Here is a 26,432-nt window from a genome sequence, read left to right as displayed (position 1 = left end):
ACATGGCTGCCTGAGGGTCCTCTACTCCTCTGTCCCCAGCCATTCATGACTCTCCTCCCAGAAAGGCACTGTCCTCACCGAGGCCCGCAGTGCCCTCTGCTCTCCCCTTCCATCACTCGAGTGGCCCTCTCCTTCAGCCGCAGGGATGCCTGACCTTCCCACAGGTCATGTTTGTTCCCACTGCAGCCCTCGCTGGGCCACTGCTGCCTGGCCCAGGGCTCCTTCCAGTGCAGTGCAGAAGGAAGCAGCGTAGCCAGGCCAGCGCTGCCTGGCCCCTGGGGCCCCCCCTGGGGATTGGGTGGAGCCTGCTGTGCCAGGTGGCCCAGACTGCGCAGACGGGAATTTCTGGTGAGCTCCTGCTTCCCTTAGTGAGTGTGGAATTGCGATGGGCAGGGGTCGGCACCAGGCTTTTCTGAGCAGAAGGCGCGTTGCAGTGCTGCCAGCAAGGACCCGCTGCTCCACAGCACCTTCTTCCCTGGAGGGCAAGTGCTGGGGAAGCCTGGCCTGGATTTTTCCTGGCTCCCCCGGGGCTGTCTCTTCTCTTGCTGCATTGCTGTCATAAATCTGAGCTGTGCCGTGGCTAGAGCTAGATGCAGGGTCCCTTGATCTCTAGCAAAACAGCGAGCCTGTGGGCGGTGTGAGACCCCCAACCCAAGCAGTGTCAGGAATGTCAGTGTGCCCTTCTGCCTGCTTTCTCTGCTCTGAGGCTTGCCTTTGCCTCCATGCTCCAGCTTGCTTTTGCTGTAGCAGCCCTGACTTTCTGATGTGTGTGCTTCACTTATTCTGCTGTTCGGCATTTGTCTCCACCATTTACACTCCTCACTCAAATGTCAGCTCCACAAGGCAAGCTGTTGCCGCCCAGTGCACCCCGAGTGCCTGCTACAGGTCTGGGGCTTGCCAGTATCTGTTCAGTCCTGAGGGAGAATGACCAGGAGGCTGTGTTAGATTCTTGGGACTTAGGAAAGAGGCTCAGGGGTTCATGCCCCCCACCCTAACACCCCTGTACCCCCACCCTGAGCTGCGAGGTGGTTTCTGATCACCTGACTCCCAGCTTGCAAGGCAGTGGCTGCATGGATGACAGAGAGGTACCCTGGGGCTGGGAGTGGATCTCAGGGAGCCAGCGCTTCCCCGACATTCACCTGGCCAGCTGATGGCTCCTGGTGGGTGTCGGAGCCACAGTCCTGCCTAAATTAATGCATTGGCGGCTGCTTCTTGAGTCCTTCTGTAACAGCTGATACTCTGATGTGAGGAAGAACTTTTCTCTCCCTTTCCCTACTTATTTATGTTCATTTTATCCATGTGGATTTACACAGTTTCATTACTGTGGTACAACCCCTGACTTCACCCTGCACGTTGTTGCTGTACCTTTCAGCGCCCCCCAGCCCAGCACGGTTTGCCCATGTGCTCGCCTCCCTGACTCCACAGGAGTGCGGCCTCTGTCGGCCCGGTGCCCACACCTGTGCTCAGTGAAGCTAAAGGAGACTGGGAGTGAACTCCGCTTGGTGGTCCGTGAGCTCTCTGATCGATGGTCCCGTTTAGGAGGCCTTGGTCCCCGCACAGACTGCCCATGGTTGGGATGTTGACATTATGTTGGAATGGCCCTCCCTTTTGTCTCCCCCACAGGTTCCTCAAAGGTGTTCCTGCCCCCAGACCCCAAACTCACCTCGGCCATGTCTGAAAGCGACAGCATCCTCTGTGCCCAGCTCCACTGCTTCCACTTCCCCACCCTCCGCCACCACGACTTGCACAGCTGGCACGCCGAGAACTGCTACGAGAAGTCTTCGTTTCTTTGTAAAAGAAGTAAGCCACCTTGACCAGGACTCCTTTAGTGAGCTGTGAGGAACAGTGCTTCCTGTGAGAACAGGGTCTTCTAATTTCTGATCCTTGGTGTTGACCTTGAGTGGACCTGCCCATTTTATAGCAGGCGCACTGTGCCCAGCCCACAACTCTGGGGGCAATAAGGTGCCCAGAGGGTGAGGGCTGGAGCCTGGGCTGGGACCCAAGGCTGGGATGAGCCTGGCTGGCCTGCTTCTCAGTTCCGTGACCTGGACAACGGTTATGTCTCCTCATCCTTTCTTCTCTGGTCTAGCAGAGAACGGTGCTACATGAGTTTCCTGACCTGGAATTTCCTGACTGCATGAGTTAATGTAGGTTTGACTCCAGTCTTCGGTGAGGCACAGACCAACGGTTGTGGGGTTTCTGAAGCGTATTTGTAGGCTTCCCTACCCTATTTAGAGATTAGAGCCAACTTCCGCTTCATGTCCCTTTGTGTTTCACTGAACCTGAATCCCTTTGGAGACCACCTCCACCTCATCTTAGTCCCTTTCCCAGGCATCTGCCATGTCTGCCAGCTCGGGCTCCAGGTTCTCAGCGCACTCCCAACTCTGGCCACAGTCATTCCTCTAAGTCCAGTCCAGGTCGGCTCTGCACAGTTTACCAGTCCTGTCTCAGTGTGGACTGAGCGGACCACCTTCCCGAGTAGTACCAGCAGCAGCTTGGGCAGCTCATTCAAAAACAGTCTGATTTTGCCCTGACTAGTGTGGCCCAGTTGGTTGGGCATCGTCATGCAAAACGAGAGGTCACTGGTTTAAGTCCTGGTCAGGGCACATGCCCGGGCTGCAGGTTTGGCCCCTGGTCAGGATGCGTACCAGAGGCAGCCAGTCGATGTTCCTCTTTCTCCCTCCCTTCTCCGCTCTCTGTAGATAAATAAATTTTAAACAGTTTTAAGATACATTTTGATTTTTAAATGGTTAATACATGTAGCAGCTACATCTTAGCATTGAGGAACTCACAAAAGTAAACTGCTTAACTTAACTCTGACTGGCGCAGATCAGTGGGTTGGGCACTGTCCTGCAAACCGAGAGGTCGCAGGTTTACTTCCTAGTCAGGCACATGCCTGTGTTGTGGGCCAGGTCCCTGGTTAGTGGTGTGTGAGAGGCAACTGATCGGGTGTTTCCCTCCCTCTCCCTCTCTTCTCCTCTCTCTAAAAATAAATTTAAGTTTGTTTTTTTTTAATTAAACTGCTTAGGCACCTTAAAAGCAGACCCTTCCATGTGCCTTCACCTGGCGTCTGGTGTTCGCCTCCGTCCCAGCTGTCCAGGCTCATGGCCGGGGGCGCCCTGGCAGGTGTGCTTCGGCCTAGCAGAGTGCTGCAGTGACCTCTCTTGAACAGCCACTAATGGGAGGCCTTTCTGGCCGACCGTGCCAGCTCCTCTGTTGTCACGTTTGTGGGGTGAGTCAGAGCTGATTCTGCTGGTGACACGTGTGTGTGTGTGTGTGTGCGCGCCGCTGCAGGTCAAACGTGTGTCGACATCAAGGACAACGTGGTGGACGAAGGGCTCTACTTCACCCCCAAGGGCGATGACCCATGTCTGAGCTGCACCTGCCATCGCGGGGAGCCGGAGATGTGCGTGGCCGCCCTCTGCGAACGGCCGCAGGGCTGCCAGCAGTACCGCAAGGACCCCAAGGAGTGCTGCAAGTTCATGTGCCTGGACCCAGGTGAGACCGATGGTGGGTCACGAGTCAGCCTCCCCATGCGGGGCCAGGGGCTGCGCGACCTGCTGCTTCCTCAGTGGCAGGGATTTGTGAGAGCTTAACTACGCATGGTGTAGCTGCAGTGGCATCGTTTGCACACAGAGCTGTGATGGGCAAACACTCCAACCAGCATGTGTCTGTCTCACACAACCTGGCCTCCGCTAACTGCTGCCTTGCAGGTCGGCTCTCAGGTAACAGGTATCATTCATTCACTGATGAACTTGAATGTGGCTGTATGTTCCCAAATCAACTGTTACTGATGTCTTCAGGCCTGTCTTTCTCCTCTCATTTAAAGACTAAGAACAAGACTTCCAACCTACCTCCCCATTTGAGTCCTTTCTGTTCTCAGTATGGTGATGTGGTGGGTAATGACAGTTTTTATTGCTTACAGTCATCATCAGTTTTTACTATTAGAATCTGTAAGATAAGTAATAAATCGTTACCCTCAGTTTCATGATAAAACCCCCCACTAGGTGGCGCTTTGCAGGTGGACACTATGCAGCCATGTGGTCTCTGAGGGACATTCCTTCCACTTCTAAAAAAAAGAGCAGCAAGTGGGGCTTCTGCTCTGCAGGGCCATTGGGACACATCAGACTTCATACAGGGCACTGTGGGTTCTCCACACCAGTGCAGTTGGCACCTCTGTATGAATTCACGATCTCAGGAGAAATGTAAATCAAAAGCATGATTTTTTCTTCTTTCTTGGCTGCCACAGTGCAAGAGTGGGCAGAGACTGTGGAAGGCCCTGGACTCACAAACTCGACCAAAAAGCAGCGTGGGTGGGGTCCCTGTGGAGGAGGGGCTGGTTCAGTGAGAAATGGAACTTTCACGGGAGGGCCACAACCAGAACTCTCCCCAAGTGGAGAGTTGTCTGTGTCCTCGCACACGAGGGAGGCTGCTGGCAAAAGGGCAGGGCAGTGTCAGAGGCTGCCTCTGGCTCAGCAGAAGGGGGTGCCCCGTCAGAAGCGCCCAGCTGGCTGCGGAGAGGGCAGAGGCCATGTAGGACCAGGCATGTGTCGTATAAGCACGTGTGGCCTAGGGAGCTCTTCCATCTCTGGACCCCTGAGCAGGGCCCTCGGGCATCCGGGCAGGCCCAGAGCTGCTGCAGGCCACTCCCCTGTGTAGCTAGAGCAGCTCGGCCAGGGCCTGCCCTTGCCCTTGCCCCTTGCTTCAGCCTTGCTTCTGCAGGCGCCTGACAGCCTCTCCGGTTGAGTGCCTTTGCCTGGTAAGTGCCCGCACTGCCCCAGGGGGAGATACTGCCACCACACCAACGCTGGGGACACCGGGACAGTGTCCATTCTAACAAAGCAGGAATGTCTGCTCTTACTGCTCTGTCCAGAGTTGTACAGGATATCAAGGGCAGTACCAGAAAGTAGAAAGGCATCCAGATTAGGAAGGAAGAAAGGAAATGACCTCTCTTTGTAGACAACATGATTGTCTGCATAGACAATCCCAGAGGATCAACAGGAAACTAATAACTGTGTTTAGCAGTGTCCAGATACAAGGCCAATAAAAAAACCCATTGTATTTACATACACAGGATGGGGCAAATGCAGGTTTACAGTTGTGAGTGTGCAAAACACATTTTATTCTTGTATTGTTAACAATATTTTTCATACAAACATCCGTAACCTCCTTTTGCCCTACCCTGTTCTACCTGTGAACAGTTGGAAATTGAAATTTTAAAAATGCCATTTCAGTAGCACCAAAAAGCATGAAATACTTTGATATAAATCTTACAAAGTATGTGCGCTGTTTGCCACAAACAATAAAATACTGATGACCAAAATCAAAGACGTAAATAAGAGATTCTACAGTCTTGGATCAGAAGACAGTGTCATTGGGAGGTGAACTCTCCCCCAGTCATCTGTAGGTTCAATGCCGTCCCAACCAAAATGCCAGCATGTTTTTCGTAGACAAGTTGATTCCCTTCCCTTTCCACAGAAATTTAAGAATTAGAATAGCCAAGCATTTTTTAAAGATTTTATTATTTATTTTTAGAAAGAGGAGAAAAAAGAAACATCAATGTGTGGTTGCTTCTCACACGCCCCCTACTGGGGACCCCGCCTGCAACCCAGGCATGTGCTCTGACTGGGGATCAAACCTGTGATATTTTGGTTATTGGCCTGTACTCAGTCCACTGAGCCACAACAGCCAGGGCAGCCAAACCATTTTTTTTTTTAAAAGAACAAGGCTGCCCTAGCTGGTGTAGCTCAGTGGGCTGCAAACTAAAGAGTCACCAGTTTGATTCCCAGTCAGGGCACAGGTCTGGGTTGCAGGCCAGGTCCCCAGTGGAGGGCATGTGAGAGGCAACCACACATTGATATCTCTTTTTCTACCTTCCTCTCTCTCTAAAAATAAATAAATAAAATCTTTTAAAAAAAAGAACAAGGTTGGTTTCACGATACCTGGTTTAAAATTACTATACGGTCATAGTAATCAAAATAGTGTGGTGTTCACAAAAGAATGGACACATAGATCAGTGAAACAGAACAGAGTGTAGACGGATTGCCACACTTACACGGTCAGTTCTTATCTGACAGAGGTACACAGGCAACATTTTTAGATGCAACGTCAAAAGTATGGCCCTCAAAAGAAAAACTGATTAAGACGTTAGTAAAATTGAATTTTTATTCTTTGAAAGACATTTAAGGAAATGAAAAGATAAACCACTAAGGAAAAATATTTGTAAAACACAAATCAAAGGGTCTTGTGTTCAGAGTATATAAAAGAACTCAAAAGACTCAGTAATAAGAAAACAAGTTACTAGCTGGGGGCTTCCAGTCAAGATGGCAAAGTAAGAAAATGCAGTGCTGTTATTTTCCCACAACCACATCATCAGTACAGATAAACTGGAGATTAACCATTATGGGGCACCGCCCGAAACTTAGCTGCACAGAAGTCCTATGACTAGGGATTTAAAGAAGCCTTGTCAAGACTGGCAGGAGGGGCAGAGACTCTGAGTGGACTGCTCCCACAGCCACGTGTGATAGTTAAAAATTGGGGCATCTCAGCTTTGGAGGTTTTTCCTGGGGAGCAAGGGTTCTTGCCCACACCAGGCTCCCCAGCCCAGGGTTCTAGTGCCAGGAAGAGAAGTCCCCATAACTGCTGGCTGTGAAAACCAGCAAATTTGCAGCTGAGTGAGGTGGAGGGTTGCTGGAGTCCCCAGCGTTCCTCTGCAGGGGCTCGCACAGATTTACTTTCGACTGAGCTCTAGCACTGAGGCAGGAGTTCAAAAGGTGCTGGGGATAGATGGGGACAAAATGAATTGTCTGGTTTGGGGGCAGGGACTGGAGGGGCACCTTTCTCCCAGGCAGAAGTGCTGGCAGAGGCTGTTGTTCCTTCGCTGTGCCCTCTCCACACAGAGCTAGCAGGCTGGTGCCAGTCTGAGTCTCCATCAGCCTGGCTAATACAGTTCAGCCCACCCTGGGGACCCCCTGAGACCCTGCCCTGTCCAACTTGCAGGCCCACCCACACCATTCCTAATGGCTTTCCATACAAATGGTGTGTCTCAGTTCATTGCTACAATCTCAGAGATCCACACACCACAAGCAAGAAGCTTCTGGCTTCAGCTTGCTTCGTACTTCTTGCTAAGCAGCCCCAAGTTCAGCATTAGCAGCATCTGACCTCAGTTCCTATCTTGGCCCCTCCCAGGCATCTCTGGGCTCAACACAAGTGGCAGCCATCAGCAGATCATTTTGTAGCTTATGCTGGGTGGTCCTGGGCAGGGGTACCTTGGCCTGTACCTCCTAGGAAGCCCCAAAATCAGCACACCCAGTGAGTAGCTTCAGTCAGAGCATCACCCAGCCACCTGCATGAACAGTACATTTCAGTAAGTTCTGTTCTGTGAAATTGGCCTTTGCACTGGTTGTGGCCAGTCCTCATGGCCTGGAGGTAAATCCATCCCACCGATGTGCCAATAGCCATTAAGGCTCCACTACAGTAGGAGGATGCAAAGAACCCATGGGGGGTGAGGGATGTATCTGAAGTGCCTCTGCTTGGGTCACCTGGGGTGCTGCATCTCTGGGCCCCCCAGCATGACTGCTGCATGAGGCCGCTCTGCCTACCACACAGAGACAAACAGAGAGGCTGCCAAAATGGGGAGACAAGGAAGCATCTCAAATGAAAGAAAAGAATAAAACTCCAGGTAAAGGACAAGCAGAATGGAGACAAGCCATCTGCCAGATGCAGAGCTCAAAACACTGGTGATAAGGATGTGAAATGAACTTGGGTGAAGAGTAGATGAACATAGTGAGAACTTCAACAAACATGGAGACAGAAAATGTGCGAGCCAGAAAAGCAGAGTATAGTAACTGAAATGAAGCGTACGTTACAGGAAACCAAAAGTAGAGTAGGTAAAGCAGAGGATCATATTAGTGATTTGGAAGATAAAGCAGAAAATGAAAAAAATGGGAATAGTTTAAGGAGCCCCTGGGGTGACTTTGAGTACACCAACATTCACGTCATGGGTGTGCCAGAGGAAGAGAGCGAACAAGGAATTAAAAACCTACTTGAAAAAATAATGTCAGAAAACTTCCCTATCCTGGTAACGGAAATAGACACACAAATCCAGGAAGCACAGAAAGTCCCAAACAAGATGAACCCAAAGAGGCCCACGCTAAGACATATCATAATTAAAATGCCAAAGGTTAAAGACAAAAAGAAGAATTTTTAATTGATTTCAGAGAGAGAAGAATCAACTTGTCCTCTGTTGTGTGAGGACAGCACTCTAACCAATTGTGCCACCTGGCCAGGGCCTCAAAGAGAGAACACTAAAAGCAGCAAGAGGAAAAACATTATTTACAAGGAAGGTCCCTTAAGATTTTCCGCTGTTTCTCAACAGAAACTTTGCAGGCCAGAAGGAATTGCATGAAATATTCAAAGTGATAAAAAGCAAGAACCTACAGCCAAGATTACTCTGCCGAACAAAGCTCATTTAGAATCAAAAGACAGATAAAGAGCCTCCCAGACAAGAAAAAGGTAAAGGAGTTCATCATGAAAAAGGTGTTATGAGAAATGTTAGTGTCATCTCGAAGAAGGGGGAAACAGATTAAAAAACAGGAATAATAAAATGGCAATAAGTACATGTCTATCAACAATTACTTTAAATGCAAATGGGGTAAATGCTCTAATCAAAAGACACAGTTGCTGAATGGATAAGAAAACAAGACCCTTCCATATGCTGTCTATCAGAGAGTCATTTCAGACAGAATGTCACACACAGACTGAAAGTAAAGAGGTGGAAAAAGGTACTGTATAAAACTGGACATGAAAAAAAGTTAGGGTAGCAATACTTATACCAGTCAAAATAGACTTGTGAAACAAGAGACAAAGAAGGACCTAACAGTTCCACTTCTTGGCGTTTATTCAAAGAAACCAAAAATACTAAATTGAAAAGACGTGTGTGTCCATCTGTGTATTGCAGCATTATTTACAATAGCCAAGACAGGGGAACGGCCCACGTGTCCGGCACAGGTGAGTGGATGAAGAGGTGGCACGTGCATACGGTGGGGTGTGACAGCCATAAACGACGGGATGAAGTCTTGCATCTGCAGTAACATGGATGGACCTGGGGCGTATTGTGCTGAGTGGAATAAGTCAGAGGAAGACCAACGCCACATGGTTGCATTTGTACGTGGAATCTAAAAAAGGATATAAACAGAACAGACTCGTAGATACAGAGAAGATTCTGACGTTTGCCAGATGGGGGGGTGTTGGGGAATGGGTAAAAAGGTGTGGGGATTAAAAATACAAATTGGTAGTTACAGAGCAGTCACGAGGAGTGCGATGTACAGCACGGGGGACGTGGTCAACAGTACTGTAAAAACTGGTGTCAGATGGGGGCTGGATCTACCAAGGTGATCACTCTAAGTTACAGAAATGTCTAATCACTGGGTTGTATACCTGGATCCAAGATAATGTACATCAACAAATTGAAAAATAAATATTTCAAAAAAGATAACAACCTACCCTCTTTAAAGATGGGCAAAATATTTAAAATGACACCTCACCAAAGAAAATACAAGGCAGCAGCCAAGCACCTGAAAGGATGTTCATCAGACAGGTCATTAGGGAAACAGTGAGACCACGCTGGCTCCACAGCTCATGGGCCCTGGAACTGCGCGGGGCCACCTGTCTCCCAGGGCTCTCCCCTCCCGTTGTAGGGGTGCCCTGCTGGGCAGCAGCCTGTAGCAGAGCACACGTTAGGGTCCAGGACACAGACCTCTGGTTCCTTCTAAGCTTCCGCCCCATCTGCTATCTCCAGCAGAGATTTGGAGCTGGCTCCTTGCCACTGAATTCAGTGACAGTGTGGGGCTCTGCACATTAGCCTGGGGAGGACTCAGACATCAGACCAACCGTCAGACCTGGTGGACTCTGGGGCACCTTTAGTTCCAACAGCGTCTATCCTAGCAGGATGTGTCCTCTGTGGATTCAAGAGCTCCATGAAAGGACCAGTCATGTCATGGGTCACAGGGACCCCTGGGCTGCCCTCTGGCTCCTTGGAAAGTGGTCTCTGTGTCTGACTGCAGGTGGCTTGGTTCTAGGACATGCCTCTTCCTGGTGACCACTGTAGAAAGGTGATCAAGGACCTTGACCATGCCCTTGGGTTTGTTTTAGAACCAGTGAAGAGTTAGTTATTGCAAAGGGGCTGCTACATGAGGTACCTCACTGGGATCGCTGAGCTGGCTGCCAGTTAACAGACATGTCAGCAGCCCCCAGGCTGACGGGCTTCCTCCTGGGGCAGAATGAAATGTTCCCTTAAAACTGGAAGAGGATTAAAGGCCTCACAAAAAGTAGGTGATTAGTGAGAGGATGTATCCTTTCCACATGCTCACTTCCAGTGTTGTCACCAATAAATGCAGCTTTGGAGGAAGCTCTCTGGCCCTGGGAGTGCAGGGTAGGGGTGAGCTCTGGCCACCTGTGTTGGCACAGAGCAGGCTGGGCCCGCGAGAGCGACAGGAGAGCCTTGCGAGCCTGGTCTCTCACACGTGGGGCCTGTGTTGGCTGTGAAGTGTAGTTGGGGACCTGCCATGTGGCTGTCGCGGAGACTTGACAGTCCTCAGCCCTTCCGCCCATGCAGAGGTTTACTACTTCCGAGGGCTCTGTCTGGGTCACCTCTCCCCCCAGTGCCTCCTGCGTCTGCCCCCTGTCTGTGGAGACAGGTATTCCCAGGACCCTGCCTGGCTCCCAGTACTCTGTGACTTGGTGCTACCGGCCCATCTTACTTGGGTGAAAGGACCTGGCCATGGCTGTCACATCCAGACACCTGGCAAGCACTAGTGCTCTTCCTTCACACCTGTCCTGTGAGCACCATGGCTCAGCAGCTTCAATGGTGAGCACCTGAGAAACCCCGCTGAGCAGTGGGGCAAGGCGAGGTGTCTCCACCTGGGCACTGTGGACATTGGGGACAAACACCCTGCTGTGGGGCTGGCTTGTGCACAGCAGGGTGTTGAGCCTGTCCCCGGCCTCTACCTGCCAGACACCTGTAGTACCTCTGCACACACCTTCCCCCCAACCCCTGCCTCCCAGTGATGATCAAAAGTGTATGTAGACATCACTGAATATCCCAGGGGGAGAGGGGTACAGAGTTGCCGCGGAAAACGTGCTCAGAAATGCTGGTCCTGGAACGTGGCTTCCTTGCTCACCAGGCTTCCTGGGCATTTGCAAGCAACAGGTATCAGAGCTGCTGCTCCTGAAGGAACATGTTTGGTCACGCAACACAGATGAGCCGGGGGGAGGCCAGGCCCCCACTCTTGACACCTGCAGTAGGTGGAGAAGCACATCGCCCAGTCACATTAGAAACTTTCCTGGCCCATGATCTCTTCTGTGCTGATACTGCAGTGTTCTTGATCTTGGGCTCTTTTGTCTTTGTCGGGGTGAGACTGCGTCGGGCAGTAAGTTGCCTTGTCCTCATAGTGCCATGGTGGAAGGCTGAGCCTTCTCATAGCACGAAGCTCCTGAGAGCAGCGGGTTTCTTCTCTAACAGATGGGAATAGCCTGTTCGACTCTATGGCCAGCGGGATGCGCCTCATTGTGAGCTGCATCTCCTCCTTCCTCATCCTGTCCCTGCTGCTTTTCATGGTCCACCGGCTACGCCAGAGGCGCCGGGAGCGCATCGAGTCCCTGATTGGAGCAAACCGTGAGTGCCCCAGTCCCTGCTATGACGGTCACAGGCCTGCCCGTGGCTGTGTCCCCAGGGGCGATGGGGACACAGGAAGCAGGAAGGGGCAGGGAAGAAGGGGAGGACATAATAGAGGGTGCCAAAAGGCGTCCCTGTCCTACCCACCCACCTGCTCCTGGGCTGAGGGCATACCTGGGGCACTAAAGGAACTCTTTGCAGGACCCAAAATCAGAGGCCATGGGCATGTGGAGGAAGGGCGTACCTCCAGAGCCAGCCAACTCCAGGCTCCTCCCACAAGAGAGTAGAAGATGCCCATGGTCATAGGCAACTTAGTACATCTCAGCCCCCTTAGTCCAATTTGCCTGCAGTGACTTAAGCCCCCAGAAGAACTTCTGAAATCCCCCTGTGTCTCAGTGAGCCAGCCTGGGCTCCCCAGTCCTGTGTGGGGCAGGCAGGCAGGAGAGAGTTCAGAATGGAGGTGGCAAGAATGCTGAGCGACCTCACCAGCTTTGGTTCTGCAGTTCCCCATCCATGTGGGCTGACGAGTTTTTCCTGAGACCTTCCTCAGTTCTCACTGAGCTGCAGGGTGGGCAGAACTCCAAGGCAGTCGTGGGTTAGATGCCCAGAAACATGTCAGAGCTGCAGGGGTGTGGCGAGGGCTGGAGCACAGCAGGCAGACCTGTTGCATGCGGTGACGGGCGGAGGTGCCGAGGGGAGGGGCCTGGACAAGTTCCGGGCTCTCGTGTGGGCAGCTAGGCACAGAAGTGCGATGGTCAGGGTGTCTGCAGCCTGGGCCTGGGGGCGAGGGCATCGAGTGACATGACTCTGTTGCTTGTTTCTGGCTTCCGCTGCCCAGTGCACCATTTCAACCTTGGCCGGAGGATCCCTGGCTTTGATTACGGCCCAGACGGGTTCGGCACAGGCCTCACGCCGCTACACCTTTCTGATGACGGAGAAGGCGGGACTTTCCACTTCCACGACCCTCCACCCCCCTACACTGCGTACAAGTACCCAGATATTGACCAGCCCGATGACCCACCACCACCCTATGAGGCCTCCATCAACCCCGACAGCGTGTTCTACGACCCTACAGGTGCTTCCCCAGTAGGGAGAGGGGGCAGCCTGTCGCCACCACCTGGCCTGCAGGACCTGAGGCCCAGGGGTCTGCCCCAGTGCACGGGGCTGTGAACCCCACCTCCTCCAGCCTTCTCTTGCTATCTCTGGCTTTCCCCTTAAATTGAACTGCCATCTGTCAGTGAACAAGCACTTCCCAGGGTCAAATGTGCAGGTGACAGCTGACAGTGGTCACACTGCCCCTTGCATCCTTCCCAGAAACACCTATTAGCAAACAGCCCTCAGACACCTAGTCCTGGCTCTGGAGAGCTGGGGACCAGGCCTGGGCCCCCTGGGGGCAGGGCTGGCCCAGAGCCAAGTGAGAGGCTGTAAAGACATGTGCACACACATGGTGAGCTGAAGAGACACCACGTGACAGCTCCTCGTGTCCTGAGGCAGCTTTGTGACACGGGAAGAAACACTGGCTCTGTGATGTCGGGCCAGGGGCTGTGCAGCAAAGGGGATTTCAGGTGCCTCGCCCATTGCCTGGCCTGTTCCTGTCTCCAGTGTGCAGTGCAGATGTCTCACCCTTTCCGTGTCTGTCACTCCCTTTAACACACACGCCCCTGGCAGACATCACAGGTGGTGTCCCGTCCCATGGCGGCTGGCTCTTTGCGTGCCCACGCGGCATAGCAGGATGGCACTGTGAGGCCAGCACTGCCATGGTCTTTGTCCTGTTTGTTCATTTGGTCAGCTCGTACCACCCTGGAGGGTGCGGGCAGGAGAAATCTGGATTTGACCCTGGCCCTCAGGACATTGTCACCATCTGCTGTCAAGGAGACCAGGGTAGAACAAGCTTCCTGCCGGGGATGCTGCTGGGGGTGCAGGCAAGAGCTCTGCAGCCCCTGCACCGTTTGCAGGGCTGCCTGCTCTGGGCCCGTCATGCTGCCTCTCCCCTGCACCTTGTACCAGGACGGCCCGAATCTGTGGTGAGGGTGAGGGGCGAGCACAGCAGAGCTGCAGTCTCAGTGGGACCGTTCAGGCGAGAAAAGTGCCCCCAGCTTGTCTCCGTGTCCTCTTCCCTCATGTCGGGCCCCCACCTGCTGACACACCTCTGTCTCCTCCTGCAGACGACGATGCCTTTGAGCCAGCAGAGGCCAGCCCGCCGACCCCAGGGGATGGTGGCAGCGAAGGCACATCACCCCAGCACCTGGAGCAGCCTCTGCCCACCACAGGGGTCTCCCTGGCAGACCTGGAAGGCTCAGCTGACAGCAGCAGCACCCTGCTCATGCCTCCTGGCCCTGCCCAGAGCGGGACCCCCCAAGCCACAGAGGCACTGCCGGGGGGTGGCCACAGCCACAGTTCCCTCAACACCATGGTGTAGGGGTGCCCAGCCCACAGCCCCCAAGGGGCACGGAGCACCTGTTTGCCATCAGGAAAACTGGTTCCGAGGGGGGCTTGCAGGGCCCTGCGTGAGCCTGGACGCGACAGCACTGCTGCCCCCTGGGGTGTGCACGTGTGCTTAGAGACTGCGCCTGCCTCCTGAGGGAGTAGGCGCCTACACCGCATCTCCTTGAGGGCTTCAGAACATGCGTAGCTTTGGGCCACTGTCTTTTTCTTTTTAAATGGCAGAAGGGTGACAAAGTTTGTTCATACCACACGTTTCAGAAGTAGGGAACAAAGAGGCACCGTAGGCCTGGGCAGGGGCCAGACCACCCCAGGCTTTAGCGGGCTTGCTCACCACAGCATGTCGTCCAGAGGAGCCCGCCACCCAGCCAGCGAGCCCCACAGCTGCCGCCATGGTGTGCCTCGCTGGCCACTGCTCAGGATGGCACTTGGGGGCACCATTGCGTGGGGGCTGTCAGGGGTCGTCTGGGCAGTGGGTCTGCTGCTGGACAGGTGGCCCTGGAGGTGCTACAGTGGCTGCACTGGGGGGTGGTCCCCCCACAGGTCCAGCTTGATATTGAGGGTGACCCTGCCCGGGCTAGAGGCTGGCCTGGGACTCTGGTCCCAAGACCCTAAGAAGGAGAGCTTGGAAGGAAGCCAAAATCTCCACTCTGTCTTTCCAGCTGGGCTCTGCAAAGCCCAGTCCTGTGCCGGAAAGCCTCACCCCTAGTCTTTCGGGTTTCTCCCCAACATTGCTGTGCATGGCCCCCCAGGAGGTGGCTGTGGATCCAGGCCGAGGCCGTTAGCCTTGCATGAGGGGCTTGGGGCTAAGCTGGCTCCTCTTTTTTTACCCTCTGGAGCCCCCCTCCTATTAAATTTGCCCCTGGGCCTGGCCTGCCTCCACCCCACTTTTTTGTGCCATAAAGGGTTGTTTCTTTGGCAGGGGTGGCTGATATTAAAGTCCTGGCCTGCGTCCACCTCCTGAAAGTCCACTTCTTGCATGCCACCGCCACTGCTGGAGCCCAGTGCCCGGTGGCTGCATGCCACCTTCCTGTCCTCAGCAGCACAGGGTGCTGGGTGCCCTGCCCAGGGGCCTTTTGATTGAGGGACCCTGTTGCCTACTCCTGGGCAGTGGTCTTGTCTCCACTTGACACCAGGCTTTTAGCATTTCTGAGGTTTGGAGATTAAGCGGGTTCTGTGCGATTTTTCAGCACATCCATATCTTTTCTATGTTGAATGTCAAGGTGTGTGTGTGTGTGTGTGTGTGTGTGTGTGTCTGCAGCTGGTGATGGTACATGGGAACTAGGTCCTCAGTTTCCCAGGCCAGCCGTGGCCACATGGGCGGCACTGGGGCTGGGCCTGGGCCTCGGCCTCTTCTGAGAGCACGGAGCCCTGCTCCTGGGCCCCCTTGCAGCCTTTCTGGACCAGCACACAGCGAGGGAGAGTTGACTTGCAGTGGGTGCTCCGAGGTGCACCTCAGAGGCACAGTTCAGCCCTGGGCACGTGCTCACACTCCATTTGGAAGGCCCATTTTGTCCTTTCACTATGGAGTGGGGTTTCAGAGTTGCCCGACAGGCCAGCCAGAGGTGTGAGTTTCACCACTGAACTCCCTGTCCTTGGGTGCGGCCCATAGGAGGCAGATGGCATCCTGGGCACATGTGCCCCACGCCAGCTGCCAGAAACAAAGCAGGAAGTACATGGTACTGTCAGCATGTGCTGGGTGCAGGGCAGCTGCGTTCCAGAGCAGCAGTCGCAGGCCTTGGTGCTGGGTGAGGGTCCTGAGCAGGCCTCCTTTGAAACAACCACCCTAATGGAGCCCCATAGGGTCTGGCCCCCAAGCACGGGGTCCTTCTGGCCCAGGCCTCAACTGTGTGTACAAGGCAAGGTGGTTGGTACCAGATGTGTGGAACTGGGGGACTTCCTTTGTGGACTGAAGGACTGCTGGGGACAGGCATCGGGAGGGTACTAAGGAGAAGGCCTGAAGCAGACCATGGGGGCTGCAGAGGGTGGGCCTGCCTCTGGACTGGCCAGGGCTCTGTCCAAGGGTGTCCAGCCCACTAGCATCCTTGGGCTGTGCAGAAGGCTACCTGCTGCCCAGTGGCCTCAGGAGCGGAGCTCTGCTGGAAGGCAGTTGTGAGGGCATCCAGGGGAAACCTGTGGTCCACCCAGCTGACGTTGGCCTCCTGTCTAGTCGCCACCCTTGGTAAGATCTGGTTGTGTTCCATGGTCCAACTCTGGCTGACACTCGTGTCCCTGTGAGAGGCGGTTTTTCCGCCCCATGTGCACTGGGCCTCCAGAGGGACAGGGCAACGTCTTGGGAGGGGCCTTCTCCCCTGGGACCTGACCCTGACCTGCCTGGTGGAAGTGAGGGTCAAATCTGTACATTGTCTCAATGCCTGTTTTTTGTTTTCCTTTCTCTAAGGGTTTTTAGTTTGGGTTTCTTTTTGGTTGGGTTGGCACTAATTCTTAAGATGCTGTGAGAACCATTTCATCCAAATGCCAAATAAATTTGTGTTCTGGAAAAGGAGGAGTCAGTCTTTGGTGTGGCCCATGTTGGGGGCAGGAGGCTCTGGCCAAGTTGGGACTGAGGCGCAGGTGTGAGGATGGGTGGGAGGGGTGGGGTTGGGCCGCCTGAGGAACCTGGGGGCGGGGCTTGGGTCTCTGAAACCCCGCTGTGCCTTTTTCCTCAGGCAGTGGTCCTTTCACTAATTTCCCAATATGTGGTGTGGGTCACCCAGTGGACTCAACCTTGGGCAGGTCCTCCTGCTCACCTTCCTGACCCAGCCTCCTGGCCAGAGTGCTGCAAGCCAGGATGGGGAAGGACCAGGGTTGTGAAAGGAACCAGTGGGTCCCTTGGTGAGGATAGGAGATTCGAGGAGGTGGCCCCTCCTTGGACACATCCGTGGGGTGGCGGTCTGTCCTGGGCACCCTGGGCACCGTCAGCACCATGGACAGCTCCACACTGTCCCACTGTGGGGGAGCCCCACCCTCTCAGGACTGGAAAGGGGCCAGGGTCTCACTCACACCAGAGGGCACCCTGTCACCGGGTGTGCACCTCTTTCTAGACAATGTTGCCTTCTCTCGGGGCCGCACTGAGGGTAGAAGAAAGTAGTAGAAGAGAGTACCAGAGCCCCACCTTGCAGGAGAGCAGGCAGGCTCCGCTGCCGCCTGGGGTCCATTCCCCAGGTGCTGAGGAAGCACAGTGCCTCCCTCCACCTGGACTGTGCTTCCCACAGACCTGCTGAGTGGGGTGGCCCTTGGGAGGGGCTGTGTAAAGCCCTGTGTAAAAAGCTCTAGCACACCAGGTCCCAAGGGGGAGCCAGTAGGAGGGTGTCTGGTCTCGAGGTGTCTCACACCCACAGTGAAGAAGAGCCTCCTACGCCCTCCCCATTCCAGCCCCGCAGGTCAAGGACGTTAGGACCCAGGGTGCCTTACCCCTTGAATGTCCTTCGTGGTGGCTGTGCCATGTCATTCCTGGTCCCCAGCCACCATCTCCTTCCTTGTCTCTAAATAGGCACCTTTATAGTTTCCACTCCCAGGATGGTTACTTGGGGGGCGTGGGAGAGTCTCTGTAAAGCTTTAGCTCCGGCAAAAGCTGGCAATCATTGCTGGCACGTGGCCCTGGGGATCCTGGAGCCCCTTGTTCCCCACCGGTGCCCCCTCCTGGGCACCACCCCTCTGACCTACTGTAAAAGCCCACAGAATGTAGCCACGCCCCTCGCCCACCTGGCAAATATACAGCCACCTGACCATGCCCTGGGCTAGGCCCCCAGGCTCAAGGGGAATCTTCTTTGCTGCAGCAGCCTCTGGGGGCACAGGGTCTGGGCCTTGTCTGGTACCACCCTGCCATGTCCACTGCCGCGTCCACTGTTGGATCCCTCTCTCCATGACAAGGTCCTGAGAGGGGGTGTAAGACTTCAAGGAAGCATTTTCCAACCTGGTGGACGTGGCATGGAAGGCCCTGCAATACCTATTGTGATTGTGCTTGCTTTGGGGATCATGACCTTTTCTGCTTTAATCATTATGAATACCCTGGCAGTGATTCAGATAGTGCGCTTAGACCTTTCCCGGCTCAATGAACAGAATAATGATACCATACTAGAAACGTCAGGGAATGTAGGTACAAAAAAACAACCAGAACATTCTGAGAATTCAAGCTTAATCAGTAACAGATCATTGGAAAAACACCCAAGATAAGTTAGAAAACTCTGGGAAATCAGGAGATGATCTCACTGCTTTCTTAGAGGGAATCAAAGTACAAAACGTCTATAGAAGAACTCCTAGAGAAACTTGAAAGAAGTACCCTTGAAAGCCCCCTGCAACGTAGGAATAGCCCTATGGGACAAAAGCCCCTCCAAAACCTAAGAATAGACCCAGGAATATTCCACCAACCGTAAAAACTCCATGGGGACCAGCATATCTCCTTAAGGGGAGGCCGTGGTACCCACCTAAGGGAGCTAAGGGCCTTCAAGTAGTTCCTACACCCCCCAGACCCACACTTCCGTACTATGGGGTCTGGGATAAAAATAAGAGTAAAATAGGTTTCAAAGAATAGGAAAAATATAACAGTAAAAAGCCTACCCTGGGCAGAAAGACTAGCAAGATCAGACAACACCCCAGAAAAATGTATGACTGCTCAAAGAAAAATAGAAGAAAAGTCTCTTAAGATACTACTCTAGAATATGGCCAACTAGATATAAAGAGATTTTAGAAGAACTCAAAGAATTACAGCCCTTAGCAGAAGAGGAAATAAGAAAAGGCATAGACAAGTATACAGGTCAACCTGGAGGGCGTAATTACCCACCAACCCATTTCTAATATTAACCCAGACACGGAACAAAGAATAGGATACCTGCGTCAACAAGCTTAGATCAGACAGCCAAGTTCCTGTTTCAGGAACTTTGAGAAACCACAAAACCCATGAAACCAGAACTGCTAGCCAAGTAGAAAAATATAAAAACCCTGCTTGATTCTCGATAAACGTCTTCAGAGCATCACCTGCCTTGAGCTGTGTAGTTGCCTGATTTCCGCGCCGACTCCTACCTTCACCTCGAGGGCACCCTTTGACCCGCTGCCGCAGGACCGCGGCACCACCCCTTGTCTGGCCCCAGACCCTCTCGGGGCTCCCCTGGGCCTGGGGCTCCACCTGTGGCTGTGGCAGGGACCCTAGAATTAGACTCCAGATCACACACAGTGACCTCAGCTTCACGTGGCCCAAGACAGGAGTGTGGAGGTGAGAACACACTGCCTCTCCCACAGAACTGGGGTTCTTAAACCCACGGGGACCTTAGTGTGCCTGTTTGTACCCGGGGGAGGCCCCTGAGTGACCCTCCACCCCTACCCCACCACAGCTGGTCTCAGAACCCCCAGATCTGTCTCGAAGAAGTTGCCCCCATTCCCAAACTACACATTATGTCGGAATCCCCTGGTCAGATGGAAGGGAAAAAGCAAGTTCTAAAAGCACCGTCTGCTAAAGCCTAAGATTACACATTTTATTTCAAAAACAAGCTGGTGTCCACCCCAGGTCACTGTTAGTGGTTAAATGAAGACTCCAGGTAGTTTCCTGGAGACCAGGAAGTCAGAAGTGCTGGCTCCAGGACCCACCGCAGGCTGCCCTGGGGGGCGAGTCCTGGCAACAGGGACGGCTGGTGGCACTCTGGGAGGTTAGGCTGTGGAGTCTGAGTGCACATGACACTTTCTGAAGAGGCGCTGGTGTCCAGGTGACTGCCTGTGGCGAAACCACTTTAAGTGAAGGGGTTAGTGTCCGAAGCAAAGCCAGGAGCGCAGGTGTAGCTGTCAACCAGATGTGGCTGTTCCCGGCCACGCCATCCTCTGGGAGGCTGGGTCTGGCAGGCAGCAGAGTGAAGCTGGCCAGAGTCAGGCTGCTGTCCAGTTGGTGGCCTGTGGACTGTGGCTGTACATCAGGGTGACACTGGTCTGAGTGACACTGTGTTCAGGTGACAATTTCCCAGCAGCCCACCTGTCCCAGGTATCGTACTTGCTGTGTGGGTCATACTTTTTATCTCAGCGCATGGAAGTCCTACCTCCTCCCCGAGACTCTTAAAGAAAAATGAACCTGCAACCCCTCCTCCTAGACCAGGAGTCCCAAGCCCTCGGCTCTCCCCGGAAGCTGACACACGCCAAGACCAGATCCTCCTCCAGCTCTAAGGCCGAAAGGGGCTCCACGCCCCCTCCAGGCCGGACTCCATCTCCAGAAGTGATCGCCGCGCTGGCCACCCTCACTCCCCGCCACGCCATCCGACCACCACACCTGAAGCCCGAGCGCCAGCAGGCAGCATCGGAGGACCCTTCCTCTCCGAGCTGGTTCCGCGAGGGGGCAGATCTGTCCATTTGCCCCTCTGGCCAGTGGCTCCTCCAGCATGGCCCATCCTCCAGGCGGCCGCCCTCAATCCCCACCGCCCTGCGAGGCCCCGGGGGGCACCGGCGTCTTCTTGAGGTTCTTCCGGGCCGGGGCCCGGTTCGCGCCGCCATTGGCGGGGCCGTCCGAGGGGTCGTCAGCGGGCCTGGTGACCGCGGCCAGGGCGTTCACGGTGCCGAGGGCCCGCAGGAGGCTCGGGCCGCGGGGCGCGGCGCGGGGCTCACGGCGAGCGGGCGGCGGCTGGGGCGGGGCAGGCAGCAGCGCGCGCAGGGCCTCCAGCTCCGCCTGCAGCTCCCGGCGCAGCGCTTCCAGCTCGGCGCCCAACTCGGCGCGCAGGGCCGCCAGGCCCTCCTGCAGCCGCCGCTCGCTCACCTCCAGGACGCCCGCTGGGTAGGTGGCCCCGACGCGGGGCTCCCCGCACACGGAGCACACGGAGCCACGGCTGCGCGTGTCCTCCCGCTCCCCGGCCCCCGCCTCTCTGGCCCCTGCCCCAGCCGCTGCTCCCGTGCGTTCCACCAGCCGCAGCAGGCGGGGAGCGTCCGCCCGTGCCTCTGCCTCCGCCCGGATCTGGCCCCGCAGGCGAGCCAGGCGGCCTGGGGCGCGGGCTTCTTCAGGGACCGGCCCATTGGGCTGAGGCCCCAGGTCCCGCCGGCGGTCCACGCCGCGCCGCATTGCCGTGCTCGCACCATAGGTGCTGCGAGCCTGGGCCCACGAGCGCCCAGACTCCGCCGCCATGCATACGTGCTGTTGCCGCCGCCACCGGCTCCATCAGCACCCGGCTTGGCCAGGCGCCCCAGTCCGCAGCCTAGCGACCGCTGGGGCCCGGGCCACATGCGGTGGAGCGTACCCTCGGGAAGGCTGTGGGGACATCCGAGTTTCTCGAGGGATCCTGCCTGGGGCCGGGAGAACCCCCCACCCCCCAAGGCCCAGACCCCAAGGGGCCCTGGGAGGGGCAGCAGTGCAGGCAGCAGTGTGTTGAACTTGCCCTCGGGGACGACCTGCCGGTGGGTCCCAACGAAGGGCCTGGACCAGCGTCTGGGCAGAGGCGACAGGAACCGAGCTCACATCCTCCGTATCAGTCAGGGGAAAGCAAGTGCGGTCATGCACCCAGCAGCCTCCTTACTGGCCGGAGCCACCTCCTTCCATATCATAGTCCAGATCACTATTACCTCCCTGCTTCGTCCCCGCACCCCCACCCCCGCCCCGCTGCCCGCACAGCGCAGGAATCCTCCTGGTCAGGGCACTTCCACTCAACTCAAGCTCTTCCGTAGTTTCCGATCCTGTGCTTGGCGCCCTGCGCTCAGGAGGCCCTGGAGGTCGCAGCCCATCTCCCACTGTGGGGCCACATCTGTTTTAACCTCCTCCAACCCAACAACCTTCTACACCCCTCTGGGTCTTTGCTTAGGCCGGTTTTCCTGCCTGGAAAGCCCTCCACCCCCACTTGCCTGGCCGACCTCATTCATCCCACTTCAGCATGGCTGCCTTCCTTGACCATCCCACAATGACCAGGTAATCAGGCCTCTCGCCCCAGCACCCCTCACAGTGGGTTTCAGTGGCCTGTTCTCTGTCCACCAGGGCCCACGGAAGAGTCCCTGAGCACGGGGCTGGGCCACGTGGTACTAAGTGCTGCTAATCATGCCGAATGCTGCATGAAGGAGTCTAGGGTGGGAGACCCTATGGGGCAGGCCTCCCCGCCCCCTTTCCCACCCATCCAGGGCAGCCTGTGTGCCTGCTCCCTCCACCTGGCCTTTGAGGCCCTTATGGCCACCCATGCTGCCTCTTCTGTCCCTGCCTCCTTCTGTGGGAGCCCCTTCTCACTACACCCTGTCCTTTCTCATCCCTGGGCCTGGCGCCTTCCCACGGGCAGTGCTGCCCATCACAGGGCCAGGGCAGTGTGGCTGTGGGCCCTCTGGAGGGCAGTATTCCCACCCAGCATGTTGTTCTCACTGCACCCTAGAGGCTAGTTAAGGCTCTGGGTGCCATGGGGCCTCCCCAGCAATTGTGGCGAGGGAGGGCCTGGCACGGCTCCATCCCAGGGCCCACAGGGGCCTGGCCTTATTCAGCTCCCGTGGTGGGGGAGGCAGAGGGATGCTGTGGACCCAGTTTGCCGGCAGACCTGGCCCCAGCCCCTGTGAAGAGGCCTATGTCCCCTCTATTTGTTAGTTAACTCACTCATTTGTTCACTGCAGCCTGTCTCTCTGGAAGGTACAGGGGAAGTGAGAACTTGGCCCTCGGACAACCCCTCAGACCACCCTGTTCCTGCTGAGTCACCTGGCCTGCTGGGACTTCCAGCATCTGGTTCTGGGAGGATCCCTGGAGCCTCATTAACCATCCCCTGCTCCCTCCCCCAGTAATTAAAATACTGCTGGCAAAAGGGCCCTAGGTCCCCTCCCCAGCCTGTGGAGCCTGGCCGTGTGCTCTGTGGGCTCTGCCCTCTCTGAGCTCAAGTGGAGTCCCCATCTGAAATGAAGCAGTCCCCTAAGATCCCCAGGAGGGGTCGACCAGGAGGCCGGGAGTGTGGGAGAGGGCTCAGGAGAAACTCGAGATGTGCTAACCAGTCGATGTGGCTGTGGCTGAGAGTCTGGAGGGGGGAGGTTAGGCTGCCAGGGCCCCTGGAAGCCTGGGCAAACAGGCCTTGGTGTCTCTGGCTGTGAGGCTGATGAAGGGGGTGGGGCCTGGGTGATGGGACAAAGCCTCTGCAGTAAGTAAGAAGCTCAAGTTCCTGCAGGGGCTGGCGGCTTGTGGTGGAGGGTCCCAAAGCCTCGAGTTGGAGGAGACATTGCACAGGAGCAAGTATAGTGTTGGAAGGGCTGCCAAGGTGTGGATGAGTGGGGAACAGGCAGGTGTGGTTAACATGACCCTCAGCCCCTGAGGCCAAGTGCAGTCAGGATGGAGACAGAAGTAAGTTGTGACCTGGTCCGAGCTTCATGGGTGAAAGGGCAGGGGCAGAAGCTCAGGACTGGAGGCCAGGAGGTCGTGGGGGAGCCTTCCTCCTGGCTGGCTGGTTAGAGCTGAGATAGGTGTGGTCCCTACAGGCAAGAAGCAGGGACAGAACTGCTTTCAGGGTCCTCCTGAAAAGCAGCCCAGCGGCTCCCTGCACAGAGGAGCTGACGGGCCCCGTGCAGGGCCCAGCTCCTTCCCAGTTTCACTCCCCCTCTCTGTTCCCAGGGCCAGGGGCCAGGCCAGCTGTTGGGGTGGGGAGGCTGGTTGTGAGACGCCATTAGCACCCAGGACTGTCCCCAGCCTAGCCCCAGGCCATTAGGGCCTTGCCACCCATCAGCTCATTAACAGTGGGGGCCTCAGCAGGGCAGAGGAGAGAAAGCCCTGGGGAGAAGAGGGGCAGTCCCTCCATGTGACTTAACTGCTGTCACTCTTGCCCTTCACGGCCATTAAGCCCTGGCTGCCACCTGAAGAGGTTTTACTTCCAGAACCTAAGAGCACTTGGGAGCCAGGAGAGTTCAGCAGGCAGGACCAGGCAGGCTTTGCACGTTAAAGGGCTCTGGTGGCCTCAGAAGGGGCAGAGGAGCAACTGGTGGTCCTCGGCAAAGCGGGGCATGTGGAGGTGTGGGTGAGGTCCCTGAAGCTGGCCAGGCAGCACCCGGCAGCGTCTGTGTGAGGAGCAGGCACACTGGGCAGGGAGGGGCCCAAGGGTGAGCTAGACGGGACCTCTGTGGGAAAGCAGGGGGCAGGGCCTGCCTTGAACAATAGGCCACCAGGGTGGGGTAGGGGTTAGTCTTGGATCTGTGACATAAAGGGTAGGTCTGTGGACTCCGGAAGGCCCTGAGCTGCAAATGGCCTGTCTTAAAGAAGGGGCCAGAGAGGGGAAGTGACTCACTCTAGGTCTTATTGCAGAGTCTGAGGCTTCCTGTGGGGGCTGGACTCCAGCACATCTTGCCCCTGAGAAGGCCCTGCAACTGTTCGCTGGCCTCCTGGAGACTCTGGTATCTAGGTGTTCCCAGGGAACTGTCCTGGGGCAGGTGGCTTCTGTGCAAGGGCAACTCATTGCCTAGAAATGGCCTTGCCTGACCTCATAAATGAACTCATTACCTGATAATGACCTTGTTTTCCTGGTCCTGGCATCAGCAGCCCTAGAATGTCTGGCCTGGGGGGGCTCTGATCAGTCTGGGCCACAACTATAACCCGCCCCAGATGGGCATCAGGCCTTCCAGCCTCCATGTGTGCCCTGAGGGCCCAGACTGGCTTCTGGTGGGACAGCCTCCCGGTTCTGACTGTCTCCCTACAGCTGGGAGCTAGCTCTCTGACCAGTCTCTGCCTCATGCTCTCGCTCACAGAGGGGGCAAAAGAGCGTCTGTGTGGGGAGGGCTGCCTTAGAGGGACATGCCCAGCCCACACAGGGGTCCTCAGGGCTCCCCTTCTCCAGCCAGCTGGACTGGTCTCATGTCAAGGCCATCCACACGACCACTGGTACCTGGGTTGACCACATCCTATCGTTCTCTGGGTGGGATTGGGAGGAGAGTCCTCAAGACCCAAGTCAGCCTGCCCCATTAGGGTCCCCTCCACCTCCCGGTGGCCAAAGGTCACTGCTCTTTTCTCTTTGATCTCTTAGCAGCACCAAGGCAGCTGGCATCCCTTCTGGTTCTTTGTCCCATGGCACCCCTCTCCACTGGGTCGCCTCACCCTCACCTGCCTCACCTCTCCAGGCCTTGGGTTCACCCTTGCCCTCTCAAAGCTAGCTTGTTACACCTGTCTGATCAGGGCCAGATAACTCAGTTCGTTAAGCATGGCCCTGATGCGCCAGGACTGTGAGTTTGATCCCCAGTTAGGGCATATATAAGAATCAACTAATGAATGCATAAATAAGTAGAACAACAAGGTAATGTTTGTCTCCCCTCCTTTTTTTTCTCTCCAAAAAGCTGACAAAGCTTATTAAACTTATGTTACAATTACTTTATACTTCAGTTCCCCCACTGAAATTTCTTACATTGCAAGGATTTAGCATCTTTATTTCAGGCTAAGAAATAAGAAATGGAACCAAAGATTCAAATCCGAAGCAAATGATTTCTGAAGAATTTTCCCATAGAGTAGTAGAAAAAGTCAAACCAGATGACATTTCGTATCGCCCAGATGAAGCCTCGGATTTTAACGACCGCAGGGAATCATTGGAGAAGCCGCCAGTTTGAGTGGAATCATATCCTGTGTGGTCTATTGTGACTGACCGCCTTCACTTAGCATAATGTTTTCAAGGTTTGTTCATGTTGTAGCAGGTATCAGTCCCTTATTTCTCTTCATTGGTGGATAACATCCCGTTAGATATTCCACATTTTATTTATGCATTAAGCATGTGGTGTACGTGTGGGTCATTTCCACTTTTTGGCTGCTGTGAACATCCATGTACAGCTTTTGGGTGGGTACATGTTTTCACTTCTCTCAGATATATTCCTAGGAGTGGAATGAGGCTCATATGATCATCCTATTTTTAACCTTTCAGGGAACTTCCAGACTGTTTCCCAAAGCATTTGAATTATTTTATATTCCCACCAGCAGTGGATGAGGGACCCAATTTTTCCACATCCTTGCCAACACTTGTTATTATCTCTCTCTTTGATTACAGGCATTCTAGAAGATGTGAGATGGTATCTCATTGTATTTTTGTGCATTTCCCTGATAGCTAATGATGTTGAACTTCTTTTCATGCAAATTCATCTTTGTAGCATTTTTCCTGGCTGTGCCCTAGATATAACCCTTGCCTACAGGTCATTTCTTAATTTTAGCACCCTTTGCTATCTGAGAATGCTGGGAATTTTCAAACCCAGCAGTTCCTGGCTTCTTTTTATTTGAAAGCACATTTATCACCTCTCCTACTTTATTAGGAGCAGCAAGAAGCCAGGAGGCACCCTTCACACTGGCAGGAACTTTTCTCAGCTACATCATCTAACTTTTTAGGTACATTTTCCACGTTCCACGTTACTGTGGGCAGCCGTGCTGCTAAACTTTCTG

The 26,432-nt window shown here is 54.9% G+C and overlaps 2 protein-coding genes across 5 annotated transcripts in view; one reads left to right on the top strand and one right to left on the bottom strand.

Moving 5' to 3' along the window:
* The window catches only part of DGCR2 (DiGeorge syndrome critical region gene 2), a 73,843-nt gene extending 57,224 nt beyond the window's left edge, over nucleotides 1-16,619 (top strand). For all 4 annotated transcript variants that reach the window (XM_037141656.2, XM_053664815.1, XM_037141645.2 and 1 more), the window contains 5 exons: nucleotides 1,624-1,800; nucleotides 3,295-3,498; nucleotides 11,522-11,674; nucleotides 12,513-12,749; nucleotides 13,840-16,619. In XM_037141656.2, coding sequence (XP_036997551.2) covers nucleotides 1,624-1,800; nucleotides 3,295-3,498; nucleotides 11,522-11,674; nucleotides 12,513-12,749; nucleotides 13,840-14,093 — 1,025 coding nt within the window. In that variant the 3' untranslated portion in view covers nucleotides 14,094-16,619. The remainder of the gene's footprint in view (nucleotides 1-1,623; nucleotides 1,801-3,294; nucleotides 3,499-11,521; nucleotides 11,675-12,512; nucleotides 12,750-13,839) is intronic.
* A 2,947-nt stretch (nucleotides 16,620-19,566) lies between these two features.
* LOC119046549 (protein FAM246C) lies at nucleotides 19,567-21,625 on the bottom strand. Its single transcript, XM_037141663.2, has 2 exons — nucleotides 20,367-21,625; nucleotides 19,567-20,009 (listed from the first exon to the last, which is right to left on the bottom strand). The coding sequence occupies exon 1, from the start codon at nucleotides 21,207-21,209 to the stop codon at nucleotides 20,502-20,504; it is 708 nt and encodes a 235-aa protein (XP_036997558.2). The 5' UTR covers nucleotides 21,210-21,625; the 3' UTR covers nucleotides 19,567-20,009; nucleotides 20,367-20,501.
* Nucleotides 21,626-26,432: the final 4,807 nt, after the last annotated feature.

This window comes from Artibeus jamaicensis, unplaced genomic scaffold (assembly GCF_021234435.1).
Source record: "Artibeus jamaicensis isolate MK-2021 breed Jamaican fruit bat unplaced genomic scaffold, CSHL_Jam_final contig_1128, whole genome shotgun sequence".
NCBI classification, from domain to species: domain Eukaryota; kingdom Metazoa; phylum Chordata; class Mammalia; order Chiroptera; family Phyllostomidae; genus Artibeus; species Artibeus jamaicensis.
This window is presented reverse-complemented; position numbering and strand designations above follow the sequence as displayed.